The 12,305-nt window shown below is 42.7% G+C and overlaps 2 protein-coding genes across 2 annotated transcripts; one reads left to right on the top strand and one right to left on the bottom strand.

Annotated features, from left to right (window-relative positions):
- Positions 1–2,355: 2,355 nt before the first annotated feature.
- On the bottom strand, positions 2,356–3,294 carry ncbp2as2 (NCBP2 antisense 2 (head to head)). The gene is made up of 2 exons (XM_061243476.1): positions 2,973–3,294; positions 2,356–2,892 (listed from the first exon to the last, which is right to left on the bottom strand). The coding sequence occupies exon 2, from the start codon at positions 2,879–2,881 to the stop codon at positions 2,567–2,569; it is 315 nt and encodes a 104-aa protein (XP_061099460.1). The 5' UTR covers positions 2,882–2,892; positions 2,973–3,294; the 3' UTR covers positions 2,356–2,566.
- A 1,576-nt stretch (positions 3,295–4,870) lies between these two features.
- ncbp2 (nuclear cap binding protein subunit 2) lies at positions 4,871–7,244 on the top strand. The gene is made up of 4 exons (XM_061243391.1): positions 4,871–5,102; positions 5,280–5,461; positions 5,723–5,861; positions 6,882–7,244. The coding sequence occupies exons 1-4, from the start codon at positions 5,028–5,030 to the stop codon at positions 6,978–6,980; spliced, it is 495 nt and encodes a 164-aa protein (XP_061099375.1). The 5' UTR covers positions 4,871–5,027; the 3' UTR covers positions 6,981–7,244.
- The last annotated feature ends 5,061 nt before the right edge of the window (positions 7,245–12,305 follow it).

Here is a 12,305-nt window from a genome sequence, read left to right as displayed (position 1 = left end):
TTGCATTTGCGCAAGATTGATGGGTTTATTTTCACGTATCGCAACAAGCTTCTCGTGCGAGTGGCAGGTCAATTTGAAAACTTCGAGAGTTAATAACAAATCTGTATTTTTAGCAACATGCAAGTAAAGTATTTTTCGATTAACTAGGATGTTCAAATATAAATAATTGAAATCACTGTGTTGTGGGTTATAAGGCAGTATAGTTTCCATACATGCTACTAGCGAGCAGAAACTGAGCCATGCAGGAGTCCAACTAGCACAGCCAGGGCACGTTGGAACACTGTTTCAACATGCCCTGGTCTATTATAAATGCATCAGCCACAATAACTTTTAATGTAACGTTGTATAATCTATGTATACTACACACTTCCTATTTAGCACTCCCTCATCCCTTTCTTCTGAGACATTCATTACATATTAATGTTGTCATGTGTTTAGTATAGACAAAATATAGACCATTTCTACGGGACGATTATCAGATGAAAAATCTAAATGATAAGAAATGTTGTGATTCACCAACCTTTGACTTGTCCAGTCTGTTTTCAAACATTTCAGATGCTGTTTCAAGGTGCCCCAGTGCAGTTTAACTTATCCCGTAGTCGAGGCATGTTAAACAGTTTCACTCCCGCTGCTTTAAACTGAACTGTAATCAGCAGAAATATCCTAGAACTGTACCGATTGTATATAGTCAGAGCAAAGGATTTTACTCCGCTCAAGTACAGGAGTGAACCAGCATAATTTCTAGAGCTGTCAGAAAAAGGTAATTGGTCAGAACAAAAACTAGCTCGCAGACCAGCCCTCCAGGACCAGAGTTGTGCACGCCTGGACCTACAGTACTGTGCAAAACTTTTAGGCAGCTGTGAAAAAAATGCTGTAAAATAAGAATGCTTTAAAAATTAGAAATGTTAATAGTTTATTTTTATCAATTAACAAAATGCATGAACAGAAGAAGTGAATGAACAGAAGAAAAATATAAATCAAATCAATATTTGGTGTGACCACCCTTTGCCTTCAAAACAGCATCAATTCTTCTAGGTATACTTGCAGTTTTTGGAGGTATGGCTTTTTGGCTGCAATTCTTCCAAGAAGACCAATTCTGACCAGATTTCTCCACACAGTAGATGGGTGTACCTGGGTCCCACTGGTTTCTGCTGGACATCTTCCGATTGCAAAGGGAAGTAAGAATGATGTCTTTCATCCGCTGCACAAAGTTTCCTTGGCCGACCACTGTGTCTACGGTCCTCAACATTGCCCGTTTCTTTATGCTTCTTCAACAGAGCTTGGACAGTACATCTGGAAACCCCTGTCTGCCTTGACATTTCTGCCGGGGTGAGGCCTTGCTGATGCAGTATAAGTACCTTACGTCTTGTCGCTGTGCTCAGTCTTGCCACGGTGAATGACTTCTGAAATTAAACTGTCTTCAGCAACCTCACCTTGGAAGCAGAGTTTGGCTGTTCCTCACCCAGTTTTAGCCCTCCTACACAGCTGTTTCTGTTTCAGTTAATGATTGTGTTTCAACCTACATATTGAATTGATGATCATGAGCTCCTGTTTGGTATAACTGGTTAATCACACACCTGACTATATGCCTACAAAATCCTTGACTTGCAAGTGTACCTAGAAGAATTTATGCTGGTTTGAAGGCAAAGTGTGGTCACACCAAATATTGTTTTTAGATTTTTCTTCTGTTCACTCACTTTGCATTTTGTTTATTTATAAAAAAAATAAACTATTAACATTTCTATTTTTGAAAGCATTCTTACTTTCCAGCTTTTTTTCCACACCTACCTAAAACATTTGCACAGTACCATATATAATCTGACTTTATAGGTGGTGTCCCAAAAGGTTCAACTGAAGTATAATTTCAGTCATTTTTCTATCCAGGGAAAACAACTAGGCGTACACCTCTTTTATCAATACAAATGAGATCAGTAAATCTAGTATGCCTACTAGCTTACACCTCTTTTATCAATACAAATGAGATCAGTAAATCTAGTATGCCTACTAGCATGTTGACATAATTAAGTGCTTTGTAAAGGTGATTTATGTCATACTTCAGAGCACGCTCTCTTGGTGCAGTCCTTAACCAAGGATGAGGTTGAATGGGGTTGAATCGTCTTAATTAGAAAGTGCTCAAGAACGCAGTCTTAGCAAGCTGCAGACCAATACACCGGAAAGAAAGAAAAAAACCTATTTGAACGTTTAAATCCAATAAAAACTGTTTTGGCAGCCTATACGATTCGCTCTAGTGAGAATGCTGTAGCGGCATGATGGCTATGTGATTGATTCCTTAATATAACACAATAGGAAATTATGCCATTTTTACTATATTGGGCGACTAATCAAATTGCAGGCTTTTGATGCGTCCACATATTTATTACATTCAAACAAAAAGTGAAATCAATACATTGAATACATAGCTAAAATGATATTGCGATGTCAATTACCGTAACAGCACAACGTTGTTATATCATGACGGCTGATTAATGAGGAAACTATGACGATCAACTTTGGCCTCGTGCTGTGCGAGATGGTTTCATAGTACACACAGCTAAATTGCCTGGTTTCATTTGTCCTTTTTTATCTGCCGCGAAGCGTCTCTCACACCTTCTTTCACCTCTTTAACAAAAGTCTGTCGAAGTCTTTCGGCTCTCCGTCCCATCTCTCCCATGTCACTTGGCATCCCAGAAGTTTCCTGGCGAATTTGGCGAACGGTGTTCGACTTCAGTAGTTTGGTAGTCGCATCCTTGCCTGCGATTCGTGCCTTGATTATGGCATAAGCTGTTATTTGTGCCGCTCGTCTGATGGGACGAGACTCTGAAAGTTTCTCGATCACTTGTGCGTTATTGAGCAAGGTGAACAAAAGGCGCCTTAACACCATGTTTCTTCGAACTGTTAAAGACAACAAAATACATTAGGCATCAAATTAGCATGGTATTCCCTGATATGAACTGAGACACTGAATTACTTACCCAGTTTACTGCCACGGTTTTCATATCAATGTGAACGAGTCAGGAGCTTGGGGACTTTGACCTTCTAACCAAGGGTTCACCGTGAATTATAGCTCGTCGAAAAACAAAACGGTAACGACAACAAGTTCCAGTTCACTGAGCTGATCGACATATCGACATATCAAACCGAAATCAATTGAGCACAAAACATATATTTCGTGGCCTTAGTTAAATTCACTACTATGGTATATTTTGTCCCGACAACATCATCGCGTTTCCAAACATTCCGTTTTGTTATGTGTGCCTGCTAACGAAACGTGTTACGGAAACACTAAGGAACGTAAATAAATTACATCTGATAACCCCATGTACAGGAATTTTCAAAATAAAAGTTACGACTAACACTTATTAATGATAATTATATTTTCCTGCAAGTATAATATATTATTTGGTAATTGAACATGTTGAAAGTCTTCATACAATCTTTGTCATACTGTACAACATACTGATTGCTGTGTGTTTTGCTCAAGACTGAAAGCACAAATCTTTCTCTCCTGAAAAAGCTAGTTTCATATATAATTTGACACTGCCATAAGCAAAAATTAATTTTGGCAAATAACTGGTGAAAATAATTATCATGTCTGGTGATACCGTGAGATGTCCCAAGGCTGAGACATGGCAACTTTTCATGTCAACCTAATTGATGCAGCTGCCATATTGGATTTTGTCGAAAGGTTTCACATTTTTTCACAGGCCACAAAGTTTGTCCAATCTTCACCAAATGTGGCACAGATGATGTTCGGACCAAGCCTCACAAAGTTATCAGATGGATTTTCAAAATCGTTTGTTCAGGACAGCCAATCGAATTCAGTGGTGAAGCTGCCAAACAGTAAGTGAGGGCATATCTCAGCAATGCTTTTATGTGTTGATAAACTGGGATATGGACTCAGGACTGTCAATTGACCACTAGGAGGCAATGCAATAGGGAAAAGTTTGTCTCTGCTAATAACTGTTGATGTATTTCACAAAAAAAAATTTTTTATGTTGATACCTTGGTAAATCCCAAAGTTGAAACATGACAACCTGTTATCTCAGCTTAATTGATGTGCTTACCATATTGGACTTACATATATCCAATCTTCACTAAACTTGGAACAGATCTTCTTCATAAAAGTGTTTGAGATATGCCCTCAAAAAACTTTTCCAATGCATTTTTTATTTTCAAAAACATTCATCCAGTACAGCCAAATGAATGGCAAACAACCGAAAATAGGGCATGAGCTCATATTTCAATCTTTGGTCAATTGACATAAAACTTGCTATCTGTGCTTACAGCCACACTTTTAACATGATCTGATCAAGTTGCGGTGGCACGGATGGTGCAGTGCTGGGCCCTGGGTTCAAATCCCTGTCGGCCGGGGCCTTTCTGTGTGGAATTTGCATGTTCTCCCCATGTTTGCGTGGGTTGCCTCTGGGTACTCCGGGTTCCTCCCACAGTCCAAGACAGGCAGGTTAGGCTGATTGGAGAGTCTAAATTGCCCATAGGTATGAGTGTGTGAGTGAATGGTGTGTGCCCTGCGATGGACTGGCGACCTGTCCAGGGTGTCTTCCTGCCTTTTGCCCAATGTATGCTGGGATAGGCTCCAGCCCCCCTGCGACCCTGTTCAGGATAAGCGGGTTATGATAATGAATGAATGGTCAAGTTGCCATGGTGACCCTGCTTGACCCAGAAGAACTAGACTGCTTGGCCCCCTTCAACCCTGCTTGCAGGTTTATTTATTTATTTTATTCTCCAAAAAGAGAAACACTGTACATAATATGACTGTAGGTGGCGGTAATGCGCTCAGCTTGCAATCACCAAAAAACACCAAAAGAATAAGAAGAATTTCGGTTCAATACAAGCGACTTCTTGACTTCTACCTTGAATTTATTTTCCTGTGGCGCCCGGTGTTTACCGGAAGTAGTTTCCTTATTGCGGTTTATTGCTCATACTCTTCTAACGTTATATTCATTTGTTGATCTTGTGGTCGTGTATTTATTTGGCTTCTTTTATTAAACTTATATCTGTTCTGCATCATGGCTATTCCACTAAACGCCCTTTTCAGCGATTCGTACGTCGATATAAGCCAATACAGAGATCAGCATTTTAAGGTAAGGAATTCAGGCCAATTTGGCTAATGCTAACTTATCTAGCAAACGCATAGCTAGAGAATGCCGAAGAAAAGAAGCGTGTTTGTAAATTGGTTTCTATCGGCAGGCCTGACGATAAGTGCTAGATTAGAATCTCTGTCAAGCTTACCTTCACCAACTTTTCTGTTCGTGTATCAGGGCAATCGATACGAACAGGAGAAACTGCTGAAGCAGAGCAGCACGTTGTATGTGGGAAACTTGTCCTTCTACACAACAGAAGAGCAGGTTTACGAGCTGTTCTCCAAAAGTGGTGATGTGAAAAGAATCATGATAGGTCTGGACAAAGTGAAGAAAACGGCGTGCGGATTCTGCTTTGTGGAGTATCCTTAATATTCATAAAAATATGGTTTATAAATTTGTTATACTAATGAACTGTTTCATCATCGTCCAATGTTCCATCATCCAAAGTGTATTTACTTGTGGTGAATTGTGTTTTCAAATGTTTGTCTTTTGAGGGGAACGTTTAGATTTTTTTAAATGTAGTTTTGTAGCTGGTGCTGCTGTTAAACTTGGTATGTTTTGTAACATCATAATAAATAGTTTTGATTTCTTTCTATGTGAAATGCCTTGACTGTTGTAAGGTACTATACTCGCGGAGACGCAGAGAATGCAATGAGGTACATTAATGGGACAAGATTGGATGACCGAATTATCAGGACGGACTGGGACGCTGGCTTCAAAGAGGGACGGCAGTATGGACGGGGCAAATCAGGAGGCCAGGTAAGTTCACCCAAACAGAAACACAAAAACCCATTAAAGTCCTTAAATTAGCCTGCACTTGGTGGCTTCTTTGGAGTGGTGCAAGTATACCCTTAAACGTTGTGGCATGATAGCTGGGAAGAATGACCAATTGGGAATGGACAACAAGCCAGCCTAAGGCTATGAAATTTTGTGTTCTGGATAGTATGTACAGTCAAAAGGCATAGTGGAGCCATTCTACTCACTGCCCTGCATGCTTGCAGAAAGGTGTGAAGATTTGAAGTGTGGCAAGAACGTGTTTCGGGAGGTTTCAGACGAGTCATGCACCCGCATTGTGGATTATCTGCAGATTGCTTGGCAGCATAGGCAGGAAGACCAGACATGACCCAAACCAGCACACACAGGCCCTCTGAGAATGTATAGTTTGTATAGTTGTATGTATAGTATGTATGTATAGTATAGTTATACTAATAGTTTTTTGTGTTGTAAAAGATGGATCCGGTCCAATTAGGTCACAACCCCTTTGCCAAGCCTGAGTGCCCATTTTTAGCCATATTGTTCTGTCACATTGTGCAAAACCAGACTTTTGAAATATAGACCAGAGAATACCATGGTGCACTACAGTCCCCTCCATAAGTATTGGAACAGCAAGGCCAATTCTTTTGTTTTTGCAATACACTGAATACATTTGGGGTTGAGATGAAAAAGATAAACACTAGACAAGAGTTCAGAATTTCAGCTTTTATTTCCTGGTAACTACTTAGAACATAGCACCTTTGGTATCAGATCACCCAATTTGTAGGTGAGCAAAAGTATTGGGACAGAGAGTATTTCAGTAAATGAAACTAAATAACACTTAATGTTTAGTAGCATATCCCTTGCTTGCAACAACTGCATCAAGCCTGTGACCCATTGACATCAACAACATTGAGGTTGTGGGTGAATAAATGCATTTCTGGCTTAACTGTCAGACTAGTTGGTACTGTGGGAAAGTATAGTTAATGACAAGGGTCTTTAATGTGGTGTGTTTACCTTTTTCAGGTGAGGGACGAATACAGACAGGATTATGACCCTGCTCGAGGTGGATACGGGAAACTAACTCAACTCCAAAGAACACCGGATGTCCGACAGAAGTTTTAGTTGACAATGTATAATTTAACAGGATGTGGATTAACTTGTTTGAGCTATGATGGAGCATTATTTTCTGACAGTCTTCTTCAATTAAACTTTTGTATATAGTCTGGAATAAATGTGTCCTTTGTGCACTGTAAATTGAAACTTGAAACAGGCCAGCTGGGTTTGTTTATGTTCAGTTAAAAATGTGACATTTTGTTTAGTTTCCACATACCTATGGTATTCATTTCATTGAATCACACTTTTAATAAAGCATGTTTTTTTAAATGACTTGAGTGTAGTATATGTTCACAACTGAGAAAAATGTGTTGTTGCCAGAAGCTCTCGAGTTCATCTTCCAACTCTTGCTTGTTAAATTATATTATTTCTGTACTTAATCATTTCCCATCATCGGTATGAAAATTTGGTAATGTTACCTGTTTTATGGCATTCTGCTGTGAATGTCTGTGGACCCTCCACTGAATTATACTTCCATTTATGCACCTACAGTATCTGGGTGTTGGACAGCACAATTACCTGGCTATACTTGAATCTAAATGTTTACCTGATCTTTTGTGTGTTTTCAAGTGCAGAAACGCATCAGGTTCTCTTCGTATACGTGTGCAGTAATTCACCTGTTAATTGTTCTTCAAGCACATTTAAGCTTGGTACACGTTTCTTGTATGTTCAAGAGGATTAATTGGTATGTCTTAAATCTGCTTAATAGTAGGGCTATTCCACAACAACTCTGCTTTTCTGTGTGTTGGTAGACAATTATGAGATATAAAACGAAACTCCATTTTGTTTTCCCGGTTGAACTAATTAAAGTTTGCCAAATGCATGAAAATGCATCGTAGCACAAAATGTGATATTTAGAGGTAAAATGGTTGTCATTTATATAGCGCCTTTATCCAAAGCCCTGTATAATGATGCTTCTTGTTCACCCATTCATACGCACACACACACACCAACGGCAATTGGCTGCCATGCAAGGCACCAACAAGCTCTTGGGGGTTGAAATGCTTCACAATAAATTACAGTAAGATAAATGAATGGATACAGAAGCATTAAATATTTTCAAATAAAATCAAGTACAGTAGGGCAATAGGAGTAATAAGAACCATACATTATAACTATTCATTTCTAATATATATCTAATATATACAAATATATCTAATGTATACAAATAGATATGTATACTGTCTACAAAGGTGTATTTCATTTACTTTATTACATTTTACATTTACATTTTAGTCATTTGGCAGACGCTTTTAATCCAAAGCGACTTACAAGTGCATAGGTTCTACCACAAGTCAAAGCATCACATCCAGAACTAGGAAAATACACCTGGACTGCTGTTCTAAACATATAGTCGTCATCATAAGTGCAATTTTTATTTTTTTTATTTTTTTTTGGTGGGGGGTTAGACAGGGATAGGGGTAAATCAGGAGGGAGGACTAAGGTAGAGTTTGAAGAGGTGTGTTTTGAGTCTGCGTCGAAATAGGGGGAGGGATTCTGCTGTCCTGACAGTGGTAGGCAAGTCATTCCACCACTGAGGAACCAGAACGGAAAACAGGCGTGAACGTGCAGCTCGACCGCCAGGTGCCCGTAGAGAGGGAACCGTAAGGCGACCAGAGCTGGCAGACTGGAGTGGTCTAGCTGGGGAGTAGGGAGTGATCAGGGATTGTATGTAATGTGGGGCAGTTGAATCGGATGCGTGCGGCAATAGGAAGCCAGTGGAGGCCAATGAGAAGCGGGGTGACATGAGCCGACCTGGGCTGACTGGTGATCAAGCGGGCTGCAGCATTCTGGACCAGCTGGAGGGGCTTGATGGCGCACGCTGGGAGACCGGCTAGGAGGGAGTTGCAGTAATCCAGGCGGGAAATGACGAGCGCCTGGACTAGGAGCTGGGTGGCTTTCTCCGTCAGGAGATGACGGATGCGGCGTATATTATACAGAAAGAACCTGCAGGTTCTGGCAGTGGAGGATACTTGTGGAGCCAGGGAGAGGCAGTTATCAAGAGTCACCCCAAGATTCTTTGCCATACGGGAGGAGGAAACTACAAAGTCCTCCACAGTCAGTGAGAGGTCGATTGACGGAGAGGACTTAGCAGGGATGTAGAGAAGCTCAGTTTTGGCAAGGTTGAGCTTCAGGTGATGGGAAGTCATCCACGCAGAGATATCAGCCAAGCAGGCAGAGATCTGTGTGGTGATTTGGGTGTCGGGGGGGAAGGAAATGAAGAGTTGGGTGTCATCAGCGTAGGAGTGATAAGAGAAGCCGTGGGAAGAGATAACAGAACCAAGGGACATGGTGTATAGTGAGAAGAGGAGAGGCCCAAGAACCGAGCCCTGCGGGACTCCAGTTCGTAGGGGTTGAGGGTCGGAGAGTGCGCCCCTCCAAGTCACCTGGTAGGAGCGACCAGAGAGGTAGGAGGAAAACCAAGCGAGTGCAGAACCTGTGACACCCATCCCAGACAGCGATGAGAGCAGAATCTCATGGTTGACTGTATCGAAGGCGGCTGACAGGTCGAGGAAGATGAGGACAGAGGAGAGGGATTTTGCTTTAGCAGAGTGGAGTGCCTCAGTGACCGCGAGCAGGGCGGTTTCAGTGGAGTGGCCACTCTTGAAGCCTGGTTGGGGTCATGGAGATTGTTGTGGAGAAGATAAGTGGACAGTTGGGAGCAGACCGCCCGTTCCAGGGTTTTAGCGAGAAAGGGAAGAAGAGAGACAGGCCGGTAGTTGTTCAGGGCAGAGGGATCAAGAGTAGGTTTTTTGAGGAGGGGAGTGACTCTGGCCCTCTTCAGGGAAGAGGGCATGGTGCCGGAAGAGAGGGAGGTGTTGATTAGAGAGGAGAGAAAAGGGAGAATGTCCTCAGATATAGATTGTAGGAGGGGAGAGGGGATGGAGTCAAGAGGACAGGTGGTCGGGTGGTGGGAAGTAAGGAGTTTCAGTGTGTCGGCGTCAGAGAGGGGAGAAAAGGAGGTTAGGGAGTTGGGGAGGGTAGGAGGGTCAGCAGGGGTGGAGGGTTGGGAGAAGGAATTGCGAATAGCATCGACCTTCTTTTCAAAGAAGGAGACAAAGTCATCAGGTGTGAGTGATGAGGGGGGTGGGGGGGGAGGGGGGGCCAGAAGAGAGGAGAAAGTTGAAAACAGTTTGCGGGGATTAGAGGCGGCCGCGTTAATTTTCGAGTGAAAGAAGGAAGATTTAGCTAGAGAGACAGAGGAATGGAAAGATGATAAGAGGGCATGGAAGGAAGCCATATCACTGGGGAGACAGGACCTTTTCCATTTTCTCTCCGCCGCCCGCAGTTCGGTTCGGACAGCTCGTAGAGCATCAGAAAGCCAAGGACTGGGGGGGGAGGCCCGAGCTAGTTTGGTGGTGAGGGGACACAGAGAGTCAAAGGAAGATGAGAGGGAGGACATGAGAGTTGTAGCCGCATCATCGGTAGACAGTCGAGAGAAAGACTCCGCAGATGGGAGGGTGGAGGAAGACAGGTGGCGTAGGTTCCGTCGACAGGTGACAGTGGATTGTGGGAGAGATGGATGGGTGTTAGAGGAGAGTGGAAGAGAGAAAGAGATGAAGGAGTGGTCAGATATATGGAGTGGTGTTACAGAGAGGTTGGTTGTTGTGCAGCTCCTTGTGAAGATGAGGTCAAGAAGGTTGCCTGCTTTGTGGGTGGGAGGGGAAAGAGTGAGGGTAAGGTCAAAAGAAGAGAGGAGGGAGAGAAAGGTAGACTGGGTGGACTCTGAGTTGAGGTTGAAGTCACCCAGGAGGATCAGGGGGGTGTCATTGACAGGTGAGGAGCTGAGGAGGATGTCCATCTCATCCAAAAAGTTTCCCAGAGGACCCGGGGGGCGATAAACAACAATAACAAACAGTTTGCACGGCAGAGTAACAGAAACCGCATGAAATTCAAAAGAGGAGAAGGAGAGGGATGAGGAAAAGACACTAGATCTCCATGAGGATGAGATTAGGAGACCTGTGCCACCTCCTCTGCCAGAGGATCTGGGTGTGTGGGAAAAAGAGAAGGCAGAGGAAAGGGCAGCCGGGGTGGCCGTGTTCTCAGGTGAGAGCCACGTTTCAGTTAAAGCAAGAAAGTCAAGGTTGAGGTGGGAGGCATAGGCAGATATGAAGTCTGCTTTCTGGACGGCGGACTGGCAGTTCCAGAGGCCACCAGCCACACAGAGATCAATACCAGGGGATCTGGGAGGGAAGATGAGGTTAGAGATATTCTGCCCATGTTGGCGGGAGCCGAACCTCCTACCTGACTGGGACCTGGGGAGAGGAGAGAGGACAGGGATGGGAAGGAAACACATGGAGGGAACTAGGGAGGACAAGAGGAATACTACACAGTGGAATGAGGGCAGGCAGCAAAAACAAAATCAAATATCAGGCTCTCGGACAGCCTCGATGGACACCCGTAGATAGACACCCTCGACTTTATTGGATTGATGTGTGCAGGGATTGGCAAAAATACAACAACCAAAAAAATATCCATCCATACATCCATACATCCATCCATTATCTTAACCCGCTTTTCCTGAATAGGGTCGCAGGGGGGCTGGAGCCTATCCCAGCATACATTGTGCGAAAGGCAGAAATACACCCTGGACAGGTCTCCAGTCCGTTGCAGGGCACACACACCATTCACTCACACACTCATACCTACGGGCAGTTTAGACTCTCCAGTCTGCCTAACCTGCATGTCTTGGGACTGTGGGAGTTAACCCACACGAACACAGGGAGAACATGTAAACTCCACACAGAGAGGCCCCGGCCGACAGGGATTCGAACCCAAGACCTGTGTGGCGGCGGTGCGACCCACTACACCACTGCAACAAAATATATTATTTTATTTTAAAATAAAATACTAAATTTTGTATTGTGAAAATTCAATAAAATACATTTCCTGGTGAGCATTTGATCGGTGGTTCAAAAGCCTCCCTTCCATTTACAGTGCCTGCAGAAAGTACGGTAACCGTAGAAGTAACAATGTCTTATTTTTGCAATTTGTATTCAGATCAATAGGCAGTCAGTTTGAATTGCATGGTATTCACATGTGAAATATTCATTACAATAGAAGGTGTCTATATATATATTCGCTAATTAATAATAATTAAATGTATTATGGAAATAAGCCTTTGGCTTCTTTGTGTGTTTATCGTTTTGTACAGTATCTGCAGCCATTCTAGATAGATGGACCACTTGAATAAAAGTTTTAAACACACCAATGTATGACAACATTTTCTTTCCCAAAAATCTAAATTGGTCGGATCAAGAGTGCCCTTAAACAGAGCAGCAGAACAGAACACTCTTACACGACCATTATAACTGAACAAATCATAGATCAGGT

Source organism: Conger conger, chromosome 5 (assembly GCF_963514075.1).
Source record: "Conger conger chromosome 5, fConCon1.1, whole genome shotgun sequence".
Lineage (NCBI taxonomy): Eukaryota > Metazoa > Chordata > Actinopteri > Anguilliformes > Congridae > Conger > Conger conger.
The sequence above is the reverse complement of the archived record's forward strand: the minus strand, read 5'-3'. Positions and strand labels throughout refer to the sequence as shown.